At 40.5% G+C, this 21,310-nt stretch overlaps 1 protein-coding gene across 2 annotated transcripts in view; it reads left to right on the top strand.

The window, feature by feature from the left end:
* GRAMD4 (GRAM domain containing 4) overlaps positions 1–21,310 on the top strand; it is a 92,571-nt gene that overhangs the window by 41,451 nt on the left and 29,810 nt on the right. For both annotated transcript variants that reach the window (XM_026677654.2, XM_087969431.1), the window contains exons 3-4: positions 3,454–3,574; positions 17,246–17,366. In XM_026677654.2, coding sequence (XP_026533439.1) covers positions 3,454–3,574; positions 17,246–17,366 — 242 coding nt within the window. The remainder of the gene's footprint in view (positions 1–3,453; positions 3,575–17,245; positions 17,367–21,310) is intronic.

The raw sequence follows: 21,310 nt of genomic DNA, 5'->3' as shown, positions 1-21,310 counted from the left end.
TTTCTGAAATGTAGTTTTTACAGATTCATCCTTTCTAACTTATCTACATCTCTTGCTACAGTACCATTTTCCCGGAAGGGGAAAAACTATAATTATCAGTGGCAATATATTTACCTTCAAGTGATATCATTTTAAACGTCATAATAACACAGATACGTTTTGAGGCAAACTTTGTTGTCTGCATTGTTTTTCCCACCAGTTTTCCCACTGAACTGCTATCAGCTCCCGTTAATCCCTACGCGACATGTTCTAATCTCAAATGCAGCTTTAGGAACAATAATTTAACATATTAATATATAACATATTAATAGAATAACAATTGTGCCTTGACTATTAGCTCCTTTCATGCATAGCCATCTGTTCTTACAAGATGTTTTAGCATTCATTCACCCTCTCATACATATGCATCTCTTCCTTTCTTTAAGTTTATACCGTAGTCCCCAATTTATGACTGATCTCTTAATGACCATTCAAAGTTTTGATGGACAGCCCCTCCCCCACAAAAAGCTACTTGCAACCTGGCTTCAAAGTCACAACATCACCCTTTTTGAAGTCACATGACCGCATTTTAGGAGCTTGGCAGTGGGGCCACATTTGTAGCTGTTTGCAGCACCCCAAGGTCCTGCGACTATGATTTATGACAATTTTTCCAGAAAGAAGTCTTTATGTCTGGTTTCCTGCAACCCCCCCCCCAAAAAACAAAAACAAAAAAACCACTGCAAACAGTGGGTCACTTAATGACCATCATATTCGCCTAACCACAGTCACAAGAAAGGTAATAAAATCAGGCCCAGTCACATGTGGTGATGTGCTTTATGATAATCATAGTTTACAACCAGAATTACAGATTAACAGAGTCATCTAGTCCAACCCCCCCGCCCAAGCAGAAGACCCTACATCATTTTTGATAGATGGCACTCCAGTCTCTTCTTGAAAGATTCCAGTGATGAAGCTCCCACAACCTCTTGAGGGCAAACTGTCCAATGGGTTGATTTCTCTCACTGTCAGAAAATTTCTCCTTATTTCCAGGTTGAATCTCTCCTTCAATTTCCATCCATTTTCCCTTGTCTGGCCTTCGGGTGCTTTGGAAAATAGCTTGATCCCCCTCCTCTCTGTGGCAGCCCCTTAAATATTGGAAGACAGCTATCAATGTCTCCTCTGGTCCTTATCTCCACTAGACTAGCCATGTCCAGTTCCTGCAACCGTTCATCGTATGTTTTAGCCTCCAGTCCCCTAATCATCTTGGTTGCTCTTCTTTGCACTTTTTCTAGAGTCTCAACCAGTGGTGGTATTCTACCGGTTTGGCCCGGCTCGCCCGGCCGGTAGCGCCGATTAGCAGCAGAGACCGAACCCGTTCTTTCCGACTCTCTGCTGTTGGGCCCACCTGTCCCCCAGGCTCCCATACTAACTTTTATGTCCTGCTTTGGAAGCGCATCTGCTTTGCGTGGCATAGCAGACCGCTGCACGGCAGCTGCTGAAGCAACAGGGGGTGTGCAGGATTGTAGGAGGTGAGTTGGAAAGCCGCTGCACCTGTGCAAAGTGTGCATCGGGCATGCGCGCACACGCAAAGTGTGTGGATGTGCACCCAGCCACTTCCACCAAACCGGTGGTAAATTTTTTTTTGAAATGCACCACTGGTCTCAACATCTTTTTTTATAGTGTGGTGATCAAAACTGGATGCAGTACTCTAGCTGTGGTCTTACTAAGGCTTTATAGAGTGATCCTTCTCTTCACTAGACTAGCCATGCTCAGTTCCTGCAACCGTATAGCTTCTGTCTTGCTTGGAAATTGATATACACACACACACACACACACCCTCCCTGGTATTTTTATTTATTTTTTATATATTTATATACCCAAATCTACATGAGCATATCAATCTGTCCTGATCTTTGTAATGCTGCATTATCTGTCCTATTCTCTCTCTGTGTATTTTTATTTATTTATTTTATTTATTTATTTATTTGATTTACCAATTGTTTACAAGATAATAAGTATAAGTGTATACATAGTTGTGAATACATGAAATGGGTACATATAAGAAAAATAAAACAAGAATAAGAGAAACAATAGGACAGGGACAGTAGGCACGTTGGTGCACTTATGCACGCCCCCTACAGACCTCTTAGGAAAGGGGTGAGGTCAATAGTAGACAGTCTAAGGTTAAAGTTTTTGGGGTTTGGGGAAGAAACTACAGAGTCGGGTAGAGTATTCCAGACATTGACCACTCTATTGCTGAAGTCATATTTCCTGCAATCAAGTTTGGTGCGGTTAACATTGAGTTTGTATCTGTTGTGTGCTCTTGTGTTGTTATGGTTGAAGCTGAAGTATTCATTGACAGGTAGGACATTGCAATGTATGATTTTATATACCATGCTTAAATCAGACCGAAGACGGCGTAATTCAAGGTTTTCTAGTTCTAGAATTTCAAGTCTGGTGGCATAAGGTATTCTCCAACGAGTAGAGGAGTGGAGAACTCTTCTTGTGAAATATTTCTGGACTTTCTCAATTGTGCTAATATCAGATACGTAATGTGGGTTCCAGACTGATGAACTGTATTCGAGTATTGGTCTAGCAAATGTTTTGTATGCTCTGGTTAGTAGTGTGATATTACCAGAGAAAAAGCTACGTAGGATTAGGTTAACAACTCTTAATGCCTTTTTGGCTATGTAGTTGCAGTGGGCTCTAGCACTTAGATCATTAGAGGTGAGTATTCCAAGGTCCTTTACAGAGCTTGGGTCATCAACAAGATCTTGACTATTCAGCTTGTATTTTATTTTCTGATTTTTTTTGCCAATATGTAAGACAGAGCATTTATTTGTTGAGATTTGAAGTTTTTAAAGTTAATATCTCAAGAATATTACAGTGGTAGGAATCTTTAAACATTGCAAGTTTTTTCCCCCCTCTCCTCACCCTCCCTGATCCCCTCAAACTGTTCTTGCATATTCATGAGAGAGGGTTTATCCTGAGTGCCGCACTCTTCAGTTTACGGACTTCCTAATTGTTTAAATGGCCCTCTTGAAACCATGGCCCATAATTGACTTGGAAGGATCCTTATTTGGAGGCAGCTTCTAGCCAATCAGAGGGAATTTAGATAATGACGTTTCTTGCTGCAGAAATCAAAGCATTTGGTGTGGAGGTCTGAGCAGGCGCACTGATGCGAGACACGCCGCCGTGAGGGAGATAGGGTTCCTTTCATAAGCTTCCATTGATTCATGTCAGCAGGCTAATGCTGTACATGGCTCTGCCCAGCTCTTGGTTTGCCCCAGATAAACTAGTAAATAAAAGAAAACCATTGCTGATCTACTGCTTTGTATTTGCATTTTGGAGTGTGTGCCAGGGGTGTGTGTGGAATGCTCTTGCTTCTTTTCTTCCTCCAGAGATTGGTTTCTGAGCTGCCAGCATCTTTTCTCTTTTCTTATAACCCCCTCCCCTCCCTCCCTCTCTCCGTAGGCTGGTCCTGGGACTGTCATCATGGCGACAGGAGTTCCCGATTACAACAGAACAGAGTCTGACAGATTAAATGAGATCAAAGGCCACTTGGAAATTGCCTTGCTGGAAAAGCACTTTCTCCGTGAGTACAAAGAAATTGAGTTTTTCTTTGTTCAGTCAGAAGTATACTGCACACAGTAATCGCCAAACTAGTTTGCTTTCCATTCAGTCTAAGTTCAGAATATTTTAATGATGGATAGAAGCAGGAATTGGGTTATGATAATAAAACAAGCCCATTTTTAGATTCTGTTATTAACATAGTTCTTTTACGGGTAGTAAAAGTGGTTTTTGTATAATGGTTTAAGTGTTGGGGCTTTAGTCTGGCTTTGTTTAAATTGTATGTGCATTTAATTTCTGTTTATCAAATTTATTAAACTGTGGCGCACACAATGAACCCATGCATTTGATATATTTTCAAGTATACTCTTTTAATTATGTACAGTATAAAATTAATCTATAAGCATTAAAAAGCAGAAAAGGACTGCAGTCATTGTAAATATCTAAAACTGCTTGCAAGACAAGTCACACAAGGAAATGCTATATTGCTATAACATTTTGGATAACAAGGCGAATTGCAACTGAATTAAGTAAAAAGTGTTTGAAGCCAAAGCAGGATGTTTTGGAACGTTCTCCCAAACATCATAAATCTCTGGTTAGAATGTACAAGTAAACAAGGAATGGCATCTAAGTAATTATTTGTCAAAACTGGAAAGGAGTGCAGCATTAGTTTGTTTAACTATTTTGTGGCAAGATACAATTGATGTGGAAAGGAAAAGCCCTGTGGAAAAAAAAAAGAGAAGTGTGCATGTCTACTAAATAAAAGGAATAGCAAGATTGATCTATTTGATTCCATCGTATCACTGAAGGTAATATCTCCAGTATACTAAGATGCCCAAAATGTATCTGATAAAAATCCAGCAGCAATCCTTTATCTGCCTATAAGTTGTGAAGAAAGGATAGTGCGTCGGCCCTTACTAACCTACTTTCCAGCTCTGTTCTCCTGTGCAGGGCAACAAAGAAGACCCAGAAGATCAGCTGGGAGGCAAAGAATAGATGGGGGCATGGCCAGTTAGAGGTGGCATTTGCCAGTTCTCCAAATTATTCAAAATTTCCACTCCAGAACTGGTCAGAATCTGTTGAATACCATCTCTGGTTCAGACTGGAAACCCAACCCATGAGTGCTAATACTACATTTCCTGTAAATTTACAGTAAGACTCTTGTAAGTCTGAAAGCACTGTCCCTCTACCCCACCTTTACATTCCAGAGAAATAGGGAGGTTTCCCTTCTGAAATGCTTTCTCTACCCGCTATCTCTCTTCTGGTATCAGATTTCTCTTATTAGACGATTGCCAAGGCTGTGGCTCTTCCTCCTGTCTTCCAAGATTATGCTCACGCCTATTACATAGTAGCATATCTTCTACCATTTTTCACCCATTCTAAATACCTGAGCAGAAGCAGGGATCCGTTCCTGGAAGCATATGTTGATATCAGGCTAGAATTCCAGAAGAAATCAATACATGAGTATATATGTCTTCTTCCCTTTGAGGTAGACCAGGCTAGGAAACCAAAGTTATGAATGTTAATATTAACTAAATATTAATTTTTATTGCAAAGTTGTAGTAACAGAATTTTGCAATTCTCAATGGGCTTCCTCTTCCTTCCTTTTATTTTCAAGAGAACTAGGGTGAACAGTTCAGTCTGTTTTCTCAAATTAACATTTCAGTATTGGACTCAGATTTTTTTTGTCCATTTCCCTGGTTGCAGCTTTTCATTCTGTTCTTCAAGGTTATTCTTACTGCCCATTACAATATGTATATTGCTGGTAGAGAAATCTAGGCAGTTGCTGTCTATTTAAACATAAGGGAGATTTTGGCTGAATATAGGAGCTCCATTGCCAGAGTGACGAGGGATAAAACATTTTTTAAGTGCAGAACAGCCATATAATTCATATAATGCAGCATATAATGCAGCTAAGACAGGTTTTTTAAGGCACTATAATTATAAGAAGGAGGAGGAGGTAAAGCACAATCAAACTTGGAAAATTCAGTTACCATAGTTTAGTTTAGTTTATTGTCATGGCACCTCATACAATGAAATTAAATGCCATCTTCAGTGTACATTATAATTATAAAAATAAAACACAAACACACATCCTTCACATTCTATAGTCCAGGGGTCTTCAAAGTTGGCAAGTTTAAGACTTGTGGACTTCACCTCCCAGAATTCCTCTTCCAGTCACGTTAGCTCAGGAATTCTGGGAGTTGAAGTCCACAAGTCTTAAACTTGCCAAGTTTGAAGAGCCTTGTTCTATACGATTGAATTGAAAACCCGATATTGCATTAATATTGCACTATACAGTAGAATTCAATAGAGTTAGTGCCCTGCGATAGAAGCTGTTTTTCAGCCTATTCCTTGTCCTTGTTTTTATTATTCTGTACCATCTGCCAGATGGTAATAGTTAAAAAAAAGGGTTCCCAGGATGAGATGGATCTTTAAGAATGTTTTGAACTTTCTTAAGGCAGCGGGAGCTATAAAGTTTTTCCAAAGGTGGGAGAGGACAACCAATGATCTTCTGAGCAATGATGTTAACCCTCTGGAGTGCTTTCCTATCTGCCACTGTGCAATTGGCAAATCATACACAGGTGTAGTAAGTTAAGATACTCTCTATGGTGCAGCGGTAGAAGGTCACCAGCAGTTTTTCATTCAGGTGTTGTTTCCTGAGAAGTCCCAGGTAGTATAATCTCTGCTGGGCCACCTTCAATTTTGCCTGGAGCTGATTTCTTGGTCTACACAGCAGAGCTGACATCAATCTTGCAAGTCTCACTGTGCTATACTTCCTCTTCCTTGTTGTAGTTCATCTCCAACAAACTCATCTACTTTATTCTTTATAAAGGGCTACAGGGGCACTTAATCTAACACACACCATTTTTTTGTGAGACAACCAAATATTACCAAATATGGAACCTTGAAGACTGCTTTGTATCAGAATTTTAGGAAACATTGTGAAGAAAGTAACACAGATACTTCTTGACCTAAGACCACAATTGAGCCCAGAATTTATGTTGCTAAGTGAGAAATTTGTTTAGTGAGCTTTATCCCATTTTATGGCTTTTCTGGCCGCATTTGTTAAGCGGAACACTGCATTTGTTAAATTAGTAACGTTGGTTGTTAAGTGAATCTGGCTTCTCAATTGATTTTGCTTGTCGGAAGGTTGCAAAAAGGGATCACATGACCCCAAGACATTGCAACTGTCATAAATGTGAGTCAGTTGTCAAGCATCCAAATGTCAATCATGTGACCATAGAGATGCTGCAGCAGTCATAAGTGTGGGGGGGAAAAAAAGGGTTCCCAGGATGAGATGGATCTTTGAGAATATTTTGAACTTTCTCAAGGCAGCGGGAGCTATAAAGCTCTTCCAAAGAGGGGAGAGGGCAACCAATGATCTTCTGGGCAATGACTTAAGTCACTTTTTTCAGCTCTGACAAATAATCTGTTGTAAGTTGAGGACTACCTGTAGTCCATGGCTAGGTTAGAGGATAAAGAAGGGCTAGGTAATTAATTTTTCCTAGGGGCTCACATGAGAAATTGGAACTCCTGTGAAGGGCTGCTGTTGCCCCACTCCAATCCTGCACTGCCTTCCCTAGCCTCTATTGCTGATGCCCCACCTAATGCTGCATGCTGGCCTGGGACAACCTGCAGGCAGGATGTGGCCCATGGGATGTATAAGGTCCAGGTCTGGGTCAGAGTATTATTCAGCCGATAAATTGTGATACTTGGGTTCATTGCTTTCAGCTTCCCAAATGATTCATGCTCTGTACTCCCATGGGTATTCTCAGTTCTTATCTCACTTGAGTTATTGCAGATTTGGAAGAGGATGACTTCTCAAGATTTTGAATATTTTATAAATTTTGAGTCTCCTCTTGCTAGAGCTGACTTGGTTCAAGCAAGATGTTTATAGACAGTTGAATCCAAACAGTTGTCTGGGTATTGTATGCTGATAAAGCTTTTAGAACCTGCCACAAGTTGCAAACTAAGTTATCATATGATGGGAATAAAATGTAATGAATTGTAAAATAGGATGGGCTTATATGGGCCATCAAGTTCAAATCCATGCTTATGACCTTCAGACTTGCATGAGTCACATCAGGTCTCCCAAGTAAACCAGACAGGAAACTGGATGAACTCATGCTATTTTAAGGTAAAAGAAATATATCCATTATCTACCCTGGATGAGTAGAAATCATTTGATCCAAAGGACCTGGAAGATATAATTTCGGAACCATTGAATGTAATTTTTCAAAGCTCCTATAGCACAGGGGAACTACCAGAAGATTAGAAAAGAGCTAATGTGGTTCCAGTTTACAACAAGGGGAAAAATAGATCCAGGAAATTATAGATCAATCAGCTTGACATTAATACCTGGAGAAATCCTGGAAAAGGTAACTAAGTAACAGGTTTGTAAGTACCTGAACAAGGCAATTCCTAGAAGCCAGCATGGGTTTATTAAAAAACAGAACTTGTCATACAAATCTTATTGTCTTCTTTGATAAAGTGACTAAATTAGTAGACCGGGGAAATGCTGTAAACCTAGTATACTTGGACTTCAGTAAGATATTTGACAAAGTAGACCACGGCTTAATTCTTGGTAAGATATAACAATGTGGGACAGACAGTACCACCTCCAAATGGATTTTCAGTTGGCTGACCAATCACATCCAACACACAGTCCTCAATGGAACTACAACTATATAATGGGGAGCATTCAGTGCCTCATGGTTCTGTCTTGGGCCCAGGGCTCTTCAACATCTTCACAAGTTATCTAAATTAAGGGATAGAAAAGAAACTCATAAAATTTGTAGATGACACCAAACTGGGGAATTGCTAACATTTTGGAAGATAAACTCAAGCGTCAGAAGGATCTTGATAGACTTGAGGGTTGGATCCTATCCAACAAAATGCAGTTCAGTGGTGTATTTAGGCAGGAACGCCAAACACTAGATATAGAATAGGTGCTTCCTGGCTTAATAGTAGTAACTGAGAGAGGTCTCTAGATATCCTAGTGGACCAAGTATGAGCCAGCAGTGTGCAGCAGCTATCAAAAAAGCCAGTGCAATCTTAATGCACTAGTGAGGCCACACTTGGAATATTGTGTCCAGTTCTTGTCACCACAATATAAGACCATTAAAAAGAGATCTAATCCAGAACTAGGGATAAATTTCCTAACATTGAGAACAATTAATTAATGAAACAGCTTGCCTCCTGGAGTTGTGGGTGCTCTATCACTGGAGGTTTTCAAGAAAAGATTGGACCATAATTTGACTGGGATGTTATAAGATGTTCTGCCTTGAATCACATGGTTGGACTAGAACAGAGGTCCCCAAACGTGGCAACTTTAAGCCTGAAGGACTTCAACTCCCAGAATTCCCCAGCCAGAAAGCTCCTGAATCTCTTCTAACCCAATGATTCTTTGCTTTATATCTATTAGACCTGCAAGTCTGAAGGTACAAATTTCCTTCTATTGCTTTTAACCACTTGATTTATTATGGCGAGTCCTTCCTAAGTTTCTTTCTCTGACAGTTAAACCCCAGGAGTCTCCTGTGCCTTCTCTTTGATTGTTTCCAAGGCAGCAGTGCCTAGGATGCCCAAGGTCACCCATACATTCATTACCCATATATACATTAGATGTACAAGAGGAAAAGATTGTGCCATTTGGGAGAAATCAGTTGCGTTCAAGATGCTTGGAAATACCTACCTTGATATAGATTGAAGGAGTAGCCTCATACTGAAAAGTTTCTCCAAGTGCTCTTGAGAAAACTCAGTTGGTTTTGAGATGGCTAGTTCGTGGAGGATGCGCAACTAGCTCCCACGCTGCCTTGTTTTAAATGACAAATGTGTTTGTTCACCCAGCAGGGTGACAGCTTCTCTAGGATTAGTCTTTTCAACTGCCTTTTAAAAATAACTTTTTATTTTAATTGTATATTCTGGTTGCAGAAACAGTTTATTGAAAGCATTTTTATTATCCCGTTGGTGCAATGCACTGCATTCCTTTGGAGGCAGAACAGTATAAAGCAATAAAAAATCAAATCCAATAGCAGTAGCAATAGCACCTAGACTTATATACTACTTCATAGTGCTTTACAGCCGTCTCTAAGCGGTTTACAGTGGTAGCATATTTCCCCCAACAATCTGGGTCCTCATTTTATTGACCTTGGGAGGATAGAAGTCTGAGTCAACCTTGAGCTCCTGTCAGGATTGATCTCCATCTGTAGGAAGAATTATTTACCTCACAAAGTTGTTGAAGTTGTTTCCACATGGAACGAATTTAAGTTCGTTCCACATTGAACTTACAGTTTTATTTGCTTCTTTTACACTTTTTGAGACATGTGTTTCTTTTTCATTTTCTTTTTAATTGTAAGCTACTAGAGTTGTGGAAGCGGGCAGCCTCAATAATTGAAAAAATTAAATGAAACGAAGGCTGTGATTAAATTAAATGAAGATTGGAACAAAAAGTAATGGGTGGAAGATTATTAAAGGGATATCCAACCTGGAACTAAGGAGAAATTCCCTGACACTAAGAACAATTACAATGAAAGAAGCTTGCTTCCTGAAATTATGGGGTGCTGTATTGCTTGAGGTTTTCAAAAAATGATTGGACAACCATTTGTTGGGAATGGAATACGTCTCCTGCCTTGGATATGTGCTTATGGGCGTTACTTTTAATTAGTGGGCTGTTACAAGAATGTTTGTGGAATGAAAAAGAATTATGCAAAGGTAGGATGGCTGTGTGGAATGCTGAACTATTATACTCTGTACTAAAGAAAATCCAGCATGAGAACACAGGCTCAGATAAAATAATCTCCCGATTCCCTTTTCAGTTCCCTAATTATGTGTGATAAGAGTAAACAAATTGCATACTCTTTGGGAATTGTCCATCTCCCAGACATTGACACAAGTCATCTATATTCCCTCTCTAAGCCAGCTCACGCAGTTCTTAATGTTCCCTCTCCTACAGCTCACTCTGTTCAGATTGAATCCTGGATGGGTTGTTTTTTTTTAATGTCTGCTGAGGCCACTTTCAATAGATCAGTTGACAGCTAATCATCTCAAATAGTGATCTGGCTTTGCTGACCTACATTACCTCGTTGGCTCTCTAATGCCTGGCACCTTACCAACTAGAGTTCTGCTACAGAGCTAGGATACTGTTATAATTACAGTACTCTACTGTGCCCTTCTGCTTGAAGCTAATAAACAGTTTACTAGCAAAATATTTGAATGCGTTGGACCATTTTCTAGAAACTAAAGATGGTATTACGCTTTTACCCAGCATGCCCTAATCAAAATAAGAATAGCAAATGCTAAATAAAACATGTCTCTTCCTTGGAAGCCCTGCTAGATTCCTTCCTTCCTTCCTTCCTTCCTTCCTTCCTTCCTTCCTTCCTTCCTTCCTTCCTTCCTTCCTTCCTTCCTTCCTTCCTTCCTTCCTTCCTTCCTTCCTTCCTTCCTTCCTCCCCTTCCTTCCTCCCCTCCCCTCCCCTCCCCTCCAAGGTCCTTTCCAACTCTAGTATTCTGTGTTCTGTGTTTTTCTCAAATAAACTAACTTTATATTCCTTCCTTTTACTTCTATCAATCTAGATTAATTCAAATGTCACAGTACTTGATTTCTTTTCAGTTTTTTCTTTGACTGTTCTCATGAAATTGTTCAAAACTTTAATAAGCCTCTTTTGTAAATCAAGTATAGGAAAATCTGATGCTCTTTGTTTACGGTATTCATAGCTCTTCTAATTATTAAGACTTCAGTCAGTTTCCTTTTTATGTTCAGTGTAACTAATCTTTTTTCGTGTCATTCCTGTAGCCATTTGTAAATGCACTTTCAACTCAGCCTCAATCCTGGCAAGTAAAATTTGTTCCCCTTCCATAACATTTTTTAGACCCAGTTTCTTCATAGAGACAGATGTCTCTGTTGATACTATTAATTTCTGAGTCCATTTTTCAAAAAATATGCTTCATTATGCCCGATGTTAGAATATTTTGCTCCATTCTAGACTTGTAAGTTAAGTTTATATGCTTTTTCCCCTTAATTATAATCTTCAGTTCCCTCTAGTGTTCAATTTTTAAAATCTTATTTTAAAAAAAATTCAGAACAAAATCATTTTATGGAATGCATGTTTAAAATAGCTTCTTTTAAAATAAAGTATACTTTAAAAATATGTTTTGAACCAAAACTGGTTCTTAAGGCTTAGCGAAGTACATAAATTGTGTATAAATCAAATTTATATACTAATCCAGGAGAAATTGATTATTTCAGATTGCAATTCACAAAAGATTAACATTCAAATCTAGGTCTGGGTTTTACTAAATGATGCTCAATTAGTTTCTTTCTCATATTAGTTTGAAACTTTAAACAATCATTTTCTTCTAAACCCTTTCTACAGGTAGGCCTCAATTTATGACTGCTCATTTAACAATGGTCCAGAAGTATGGCAATCTTACAAACCACCCCATGGATATGTGATCCTGATCTGGGTGCTTGGCAACTTGTTTGCACCCATTGCCTAGTGCCTCATGACCATGTGATCACCATTTGCCATCTTCTCTGCTGGCTTCCTCAGAAAGTCAGCGACGAAGCCATGGAAGGAAGGTTGCAAGCTACTGCCACCTGCTAGAGTGGCTCCCTCTCATCTCTATGGCTAGCGGAAAGAGCAGCCTGCTGAGGGCTGCTGAAACCCTTTACCAGGGTGCAGAAATGGAGCAGGGGATTTTAGTTCCATTCCTGTATCCTGTGAAAGAATTCCCTTCAGTGCACTGAGGGGAGCGGAAATCATTTGGCAGGCAGCACTGTCATCCAGCCCCCAGAATGGAGAAGAAGCAAAAATCCATGCAGAGAGCAGAGAGGCGGCACAGTAAAGCAAGCAGCATGGGATGATTCAGACAGGTGGGGAGGAGGCCAAGGTGAAAATCCATTTGGATTTTGCCAGGAAGGATTTTCAGCTTCTGACCTCTCCCTACCAGGGGTGGGATTCAAAAATCCCAGCAACCGGTTCGCTGCCTGGTTGCTGGGTGGGCGTGGCCATGGTGGGCGTGGCCTACCGGAACTTCCAGGAAGGTCGTTTTCGTCTTCCCCAGGGTCCGGAGGCTTCCCTCAAGCCTCTGGGAAGGTGAAAACGGCCTCCCCCCTGGGTCCAGAGGCCCCCCGGAAGCTGTTTTTGGACTTCTGGAAGGCCCATTTTTTTGCCCTCTGAGAGCCCCCATGTGGACTCTGCACTTACCAGCATTCAAAATAGGCCACGTGGACATTCCTGGGAGGGGCAGGGAGGGGCGGGCGGGGCCAGTCGGTCGGTTCATGTACCAGTTCGGTGAACTAGGTGTAAATTTAATATCCGGTTCGCTTGAACCGGTCCAAACCGGCTGAATGCCACCCCTGCTCCTGACACCCCACGCTCTTTACCCAAGACTTTGCCTGCTTAATAATCCACAAGTTTGCTTAATGGCTGCAACTGAAGTTCTGGGATTGTGGTTGTTGAGCAAAGCGGTCACATGGGCAATCACGTGACATCTTGACAAGCTTCACTCAGCAACCGAGATTCTGGTTTGAATTGTGGTTGAGGACTACTTGTACACGATTCTGTCTTTTTATATCCTGAACTGAGAACTTTGAGGCCTAGCGTTGGAAATTTATTCCAGCTTGCAACTTCGCATTGAACCCTGAGTCAAATAATGCAGTTTCACAAGACCCAGTTCTATGTAGATATAGCTGGTAAATGAGATTGGAAAAATGTGCACCATATGATGTGAGGAGTCCTTTTCTTCTCCGGGCACCAGAGAAAGAACAGAGGGCTTTAGGAACAGAACAATTGCCCGCATTTCAAGTCACAGAGAGATTTTTTATCTGTAGCTCCTAGTCAAATCTGGCATATTTCTGATCCTGCTCTGTTAGATTTCAGAGCTATTTGCTGACAGAGTCCTGGCCTCCCTTACATAATTTCTTTGCAAAATTCCATTGGGTTGGAAAGAATAACAAGGCAGGGCAAGCATGCCAGACATGGCTTCTGGAATTATTTCTCACCTCTTTATCTGCCACCACCATAGATGCATCTGTGTTAGTAAAGCAATACATAGCGTGTGTGTGCACATTTTTTTCCTCAAGGACTGGTATGTTTACTAATTATTGCCTCTGTGTAGGTGTGTATCAGTCAGGGACAAGGTAGAATGGGTGGATACATGTTATGTAAATAATAGAAGTAGAAAAGGGAAGGAGGGAAGGAAGGAAGGAAGGAATTAATTATGTGGGAAGCCCAGGAAATCCTGCACTTGCTCCATTCTGCATCATGTGACAATGAGGAAAGCAGGAGGGACATTAGATGGACGAGTCCAGCCTTATTTTGAGCTGCTGTCCATCTGTAATGAGGATTTCCCCCACACCCCAGAGTTTCTTTTTTTTCCTTTACAGTTCCCAGCTGGAACCAACCCATTTTGAAACTTAAATTTCCTTTTGTTGGCCTTTCTTGCTGCATGAGATTTGGTTCCACTGTGTTTTTGGGCAGTCATTCTGCTGGGGGATGGATGGACAGAGTCCTGAGACTGTTTACTTAATTCATTTCTAGCACTCCTCGTAGATGGAAAGAATAAAACTGCTCCAGAGTACTCATCCGTGATGATATCCCCTATCTGAAATGCATTGCACGCCAATTCTTTTTCATTGCCAAATGTCTTTGCCTGGGTCTCCTATAGAACAAAGGAATATCTGAACAGCGCCCGATTAAGACTTCTTGCTAAAAGGACAATTCACGCCACAATAATGAACTGCTTTTACAGAGAGAATCCCTCTGTGCTCCATGGTATGTTTCTGAATTATCTTAGATTGCCAACCTGTTTACAAATTGTGCTTTTACCACATCAGAGATGTAGAAAATCATAGGTCAGTGAATTACACAAGCTGTGCTTAATGAGAAGTATCCTTGTCCTTTTGCCTTCATGTTATTTTAATGACCTTTTAAGAATTGTTTGCTCAGCTACTAAGCTTATAAAATGCAGGTGGTAAATGGCAGAAACTAGTTCAGGCTCTTTCTGAATCATCCTAGGCATATCCTAGTTCTAAGATCTTTATTCTGATGCCACACTGTCATTTGAAACTCGGGGCAAGCAACATTTTTTTTTAATAGAAGGGAGTAAATGATGTCACAATTGCTTATGTAACTGCAATCATGCTTTTTAAATAGATTTTATTTATCTGTTCCTCTTGTTAGTGTATACCCAATAATTCTGGAATATGTGCTATAGATGTCCCCTTTATTGTTAGCTCTGGGTCAGGTTTTCTTGATCTAATATCAGCTATTGCTTAAAACGTGTTGAACCTTTCTTATGCAATCAGAAGATACCAATTGCACGTGAAATATATCATATTCCTAATCTGTAACACTGAGATAAACAATTCTGCCTGGAAGCTTTTCTTGTACTATTAATATTAATATTACACAAAGGCCCAACTATAGATAGTCCTCGACTTACAACAGTTCACTTAATGACCATCCAAAGTTACAACGGCACTGAAAAAAGTTGCATATAACCAGTGGTAGGATTCAAATATTGTTGCTACCGGTTTGGTGGGCGTGGCTTGATAAGTGTGCTTTGCGTGTGTGCACGCACTTTGCGTGCATGTGCATGCCAAACGTACACTTTGCATAGGCGCAGAGGTGTTTGCGCAGGCACACAGGGGTTCTAACTCGCCTCCTGCAAGCCTGCACGATGCCGGTCACTTCAGCAGCTGCTGCGCGGCACTCTTCTGTGCTGCGCAAAGCAGCTGCGCTTCAAATTCAGTGGATAAAAGTGAGTATGGGAGCCCAGGTGGGTGGGCGGGCCCAATAGCAGAGTGTCAGAGATAATTGGTTCGGTCTCCGCTGCTCATTGCTCCTACCGGCTCGCCAGAACCGGGCCAAACCGGTCGAATACCACCGCTGTGTATAACCCCTTTTCACACTTAACGACCGTTGCAGCATCTCCATGGTCATGTGATTTACATTCAGGTGCTTGACACCTGGTTCATATTTATGACTGTTGCAGTCATGTGATCCCCTTTTGCGACCTTCTGATAAGCCAAGTCAATGGGGGAAGCCAGATTCACTTAACAGCCGGGTTACTAATTTAACAACTGCACTGATTCGCTTAACAAATGTGGCAAGAAAAGTCGTCAAACGGGGCAAACTCACTTAACACATTTCTCAATTAGCAACATAAATGTTGGGCTCTGTTGTGGTTGTAAGTCAAGGACTACCTTTCTTGGGGGGACTGTATGTCTCCCATAGTATCCACCCATCCATCAGTGTGATCCAACAGAATTGGCACACTCCGAATCCCATTCCTTAAAACAATTTTTATTTGATGAAACAATTTTTATTTGATAAAACAATTTTTATTTGAGCCTCTTCTGCTGTAGCATCAATCCTGTGGGACAATGTTCATATTGCAATAGGCCTTACAAATTTGGTAAATGATTAAATATTACATGATGGTAATGTGACGTTTTCCCAGGTTTTAACGTTGTTAACTCAGGTTAAAAAAAACACACCTATAGATGATGCCATTTGGCACAAAAACAATGGCTACTTTGACAGTAATCAAAGGTAACTGTAATCCAGCCAGCTAGCCTTTAAAAGCTGAATACAGTGATTCAGTTTGTTGACGTTATGTGTAGTGTCTTCAGTGTAAGCCAAGCTTTAGGAGTGTAAGAGCTATTATTCCTATTAATGGAACTCCAAGTTACTTGTTTCATTCAGATCACCCTATTTTTACCCTCTGTTGTAAAATAGGAAGCCACCATTAATAATTGGCTCTATAGTTTTAAAGTACTACTGTTTCTGACCTGATGCATAGTTTCAGCAGTTACTTTAGTCTCCATATGAATGACAACTTGTTAACACCTCTCACCCAATATTGACTATTGTGATTGGCAACAATAATCCAGAATATTACATAGATCTCCTTCTACTTCCTGTTCATTTATTTATTTAAATATTCATTTAAATATTTATTTAAATATTCATTTATTGATTCGTTCATTTCCTCAAGAGGGCAGAGATTAATCCTTCTGGAAGGAAAGCAAGTAATTTAACCCTGAGTTGTGGGTTTCCTTAAGATGACCAAGAATCACTCACGAATTGCTTCTGTTGTTAAAATGACAACCTAGGTGTAGTTTTACTCATGTTGTAATCCAAGGAGGCAGTCTGGTGTACTGGAATTGATGCAGAACATGGGTAGGTGATATGGATTATGCAGCCATGTTGTCTGTGTGACAAACAATAATGTTGTTCTCCTGAAATGCTATAGATGCCTAATAATAGAGTTGTGAAATCCAGAGTTTCATCCTTTTCCTGAATGCAGTGTGTGAGAGTATGTTGTTGTGATTCATTTTTAATTCAGTGATTCATGTGAAAGTTGATTCTATCCCTATAAGGTGGAAGAGCAGTGGCTTGGCTCTTACAAAGGATTTTCTACTATCTTCGATAGTCCCAAAGGAATTTACGCCAGAATGTTGTAGATCCACAGGTGTAGCAGTGAGGATTCCTGCTGTGTGATTGATTTTGTTAAGATATATTGTGATTTATTTTTCTTTTTTTAAAAAAAAGAAGCTTTAACTATTCTACGGGAGAATTGTAAGCTGCCTGGTGTTTTGATTGTTTAGACTGGCACAAAACCTTCACAAGTAAGTCTATGGTGAGAAAACATAATACCTGGATTATTTTTCTCCCCTTTTTAACAGAGGAGGAGCTAAGAAAGCTGAGAGAAGAAACCAATGCTGAAACGCTTAAACAAGAGTTAGAAAAAGAACGCTTGAGGAGGATAGAACTGGAACAAAAAGTCAGTGAAATTCTAAAAGCAAGGTAAGGACGAATCTGTCTACAAGGTAAAGCGTAATTTGAGTTTTAAAAGAGAAATGTCTATTCCTGATAGCAATGAATACATATTTGTATCTACCCTCTTATTTTTGTGTGTTGCTTTGTAAGATATTTTATTTAAAAAGTGGGATTTGAATGCAAGAAATTTTGTCTTCTCTAACCCCCTATTTTCCCTTCCCACCTTATCTTTTTTCTACCATGGGAATATAGAAAAGAAATACTAAATAATACAATCGTGTGAATTTTAACGGCTTTTCTATGAGTATGCATAAGGATTGCCATAAAATAGCATCTGCTTCTGGGAGGCATTTTGCCAAGGGAACAAGGGTCTAGATGATTTGAAATAGTCTGATCATCCATTTGTCTGGTATAAATTACATTCTGTCACTTCTTGTAGTTTACAAGCTGCAAGCAAGTTTTATCACATAACACAACTATAATTAGTGCTAGCAGTGCCTTACTGGCAAATTGGGGGCTGTAATTGTATTTGTTATTTCTTATATGACCACACCTACTATGTAGTCAACAATGGAACCAAATCTACATGGGGAGAAGCATGCAGTGGGATATCTGAAAGTTCTTTCTTGGGCCCAGGGCTCTTCAAAATCTTCATAAATGATTTAGATGAGGGGATAGAGGAGAAGTCATGAAATTTGCAGGGGGGGGAATTGCCAACACTTTAGAAGATAGTGACAGTGACTAGCACTGATTTATTATCTAGTTTGGGCAATAAAATATCTGCAAGAAAACAAGTAAACTCAGAGAGCACCAAGGACATTTCCACCCCGAGCTGCAAAAATTCTCCTTTATTTACCTTATGTGCACTTATATACAGGACATATTTTAGATTAGTCTTCCGTAATTAGATATGATCTGGGGTGGGCTTGATGGAAGTTGTAGTCCACTGCTTCTTGATGACTAATATCCGTCTCTTATCAAAAGTGTGAACCTCAGAAACTTAATAAAAATATTTTTAAATTAGACTGATGACTACAAGGAAGAAAGCTAAAATGTATTCATCTGACTTGGTTTGTGGGAATGAATACTGCAAGATTATGTGCAGCCCTAATCTGTACTCTTGATTACACAGACACACACTTGCTAATGCTGTAATAGTATTTTAATGATTTATTCCAAAAGAATAACCAGACACATGCTTTCTTTGTTGTATGGATATGGGGTACGCATGGATTCCGTCTCTCCTCCCTTGGCAATGCTACTGGCTCAGTACAGGAGGAAAGAGAACGGGTCTCAATTGCTAGCATTTTCCTAGCCAGCTATTGGAGAACAGCAGATAATTTTACTTGTTTTCAATATGCATTTCAACCCTTACAACTCAAAATTGGCCTTTAGTATTTAAATAACTGAAGTACTTTTGAAACCGTTAACCACATTCAAATATATTAATAGATATAGATAAAACCATAGGTATAAACCCATATGTATACTCTCCAAGATTCCTTTTAAACTCTGAATAGACAATCCAATGTTTTGGATATCTGTGTCTGTTGTGAGTACGTCCCAAAACATTTGGGATAGACTGGGCTTCCTCATAGCAGTGGTGGTAGTATTCTGCCGGTTCGGCCTGGTTTGGCTGAAACAGTAGCTCTGAGGATCATCTGTGAGCGAACTGCTTTACTCTGACAATCAGCTGCTGGGCCCTCCTGCCTGCCCAGGCTCTATACTGATCTTTATTTCCTGGTTTTGAAGCTCAGCTGCTTCGCGTGGCACAGTGGATTGCCGCGCATCAGCTGTTGAACACACAGGGAGAGTGCAGGATTGCAGGAGAAGGTCAGTATCAAACCCTCTGCATGCACGCAAAGGGCGGCCACCAAGCCACGCCCACAGAACCGGTGGTAAAAAAAAGTTGAATCCCGCCACTGCCTCATAGTATAAACTCAGCATTGCTTATTGTGAGGGGAGCAATATTAGACAGTAAGTCTCTTAAGATGTCTAAAATCTGAATATAAGGTGTTTCAAACTCTGTGGGGCACTTTTAAGATGCTCAGGTACATTATTGGCGAGGATTTCATGTTTAATTTTTGCACTACATATGCTAGCTATAGAAATTTTTTTAAAAAGTTTGTTAATTCTTTGGCATTCCATCCTGGATATTTCTGAGGTGGAGATGGATTTGGGAATGTAAACTTATACTTTGCTGCTGTGTAAAATTGTATGGCATGAACCATTCATGGCCAGTTGCATGCTATTCTAATTGCAGTGTGTCAAAACACAAATTAACTTGATATTGCCACCAATAACTTTACAGAAATCAGTCGCAAGAAAATAAGATGTTAAAACAGATACGGTATCATTCTACAAGAGATATCTTGTGTGGAATTTTGGGATAACTTGAAATCATACTGTATATATTCTTGGCTAGGCAGGGCTGCTCCTAAAATATTTCAGTTCATATATTTTAATATCGTTAATCATTAATGCAATCAAGTATCTTTCTTGAGTGCCTCTCTGATTGAAATCTTCACTTCTATGCATGATTTCAAAGAAGATGGTATCTCATTACAGGCATGCTGCAATCACTCAAATGTTTATTTGAAGAGGGTGGGGTAATTATTTTTTGCATATTGCATCTTTCCAGGAGAAACCTGCAAAGACTAGTACACAACTGTATCATAACTTGAAAGAGTGAAACAGTGAAGGTTCATTTATTTAGTCAATCTAACAATGCCCATCTTGATATAATGACTCTGGACGACAATAAGATACATAAGACACTCAAAGTAGTAACAAAAATCACCCAATGTACAAAATTTATACTGACCACCAAAGTAAAAACCCAATCTAGAAAACAGATCCCAACTACCTGCTTACCCACCTGCCTGAGTCTTTCAGGAGTTGGGATTGATTTTGTAAATATCAGTTTGTTCAGGGCCAATCCAATCTCAGGACGAAAGGTGCTTCAAAGCAGGGGTCGCCAACAGGGGTGGGATTCAACCGGTGTTACTACCGGTTTAGTGACTACGTTTTGCGTGTGTGTAAAAATACCTTAAGCTGTGCCGCCTGGACAGCTGAAAAGTGCTGCGCGCAGGTGCGCAGCGTTTGAAAAGCCTCTTTTTTCCTTTTTCAACCTCAGCTGTGCCGCGCAAAGCAGCTGAGGTTGAAAAAGCAGGAAATAAAGGACAGGTAAGAGCCTGGGCGGGCAGGTGGGCCAAACAGCAGCAAATACAGAACCAGTTCGGTGTCTGCTGCTCTTCAGAGCTACCGGTTCTTTAGAACCAGGCAGAACCGGTAGCATCCCACCCCTGGTCACCAACCTTTTGGACCTCAGGGACCACCAAACTCATAATTTTAAATCCCACGGACCAGAAACCCTGGGAAAATCCCCCAAAAAGTCTGCAGGAAAATTCCCAACCCCATTTTCCTACCAATCTTTTTTTTTTAATTTGAGATCGCAGGATACCGGGGTGTGGGGGGAGAGAGTGAGATGTTTGGCTTCATGCAAGGGAAGCAGCAGAAGCAGCAGAAGTCTTTCTTTCTCTCCCCCAAATTCCGCCAGAAACGAGTCTTTGTGAGACTTGTTGCACAGGCTCAGCGTCTTGGAGCAGGATGTCTTGCAGGGTCTCAAAGACTCATTTCTGGTGGAGTTTGGGGAGAGAAAGAAAGACTTTTGCTGCTTTTCTTGCGTGCAACCAAAAGCGGAAAACGACAGAAGTGGAAAGAAGCAGCCCGGTGGCCAGGCAAGGCACGTGGGGCGAGTGGGCAAGTTCCCCCCTCTGACCTTTCCCCCCTCCCCTCACTACCTCGTGTTGTTTGCAATGCAAGTGATGCAAGCCTTGTATTCCCACAGGCCATGTGGGCAGTGCAGCCTTGTGTCCCTGCGCAGCCTGGATTAATTGCTTTGGGGGGAGGGGTAACATTTCTCTGTGGACCACCAAAATTTTCTCGCGGACCACCAGTGGTCCCCAGCC

Source organism: Notechis scutatus, chromosome 6 (genome assembly GCF_049901735.1).
Source record: "Notechis scutatus isolate UNSWTSFEM ecotype Mainland chromosome 6, rNotScu1.2, whole genome shotgun sequence".
Lineage (NCBI taxonomy): Eukaryota > Metazoa > Chordata > Lepidosauria > Squamata > Elapidae > Notechis > Notechis scutatus.
The sequence above is the reverse complement of the archived record's forward strand: the minus strand, read 5'-3'. Positions and strand labels throughout refer to the sequence as shown.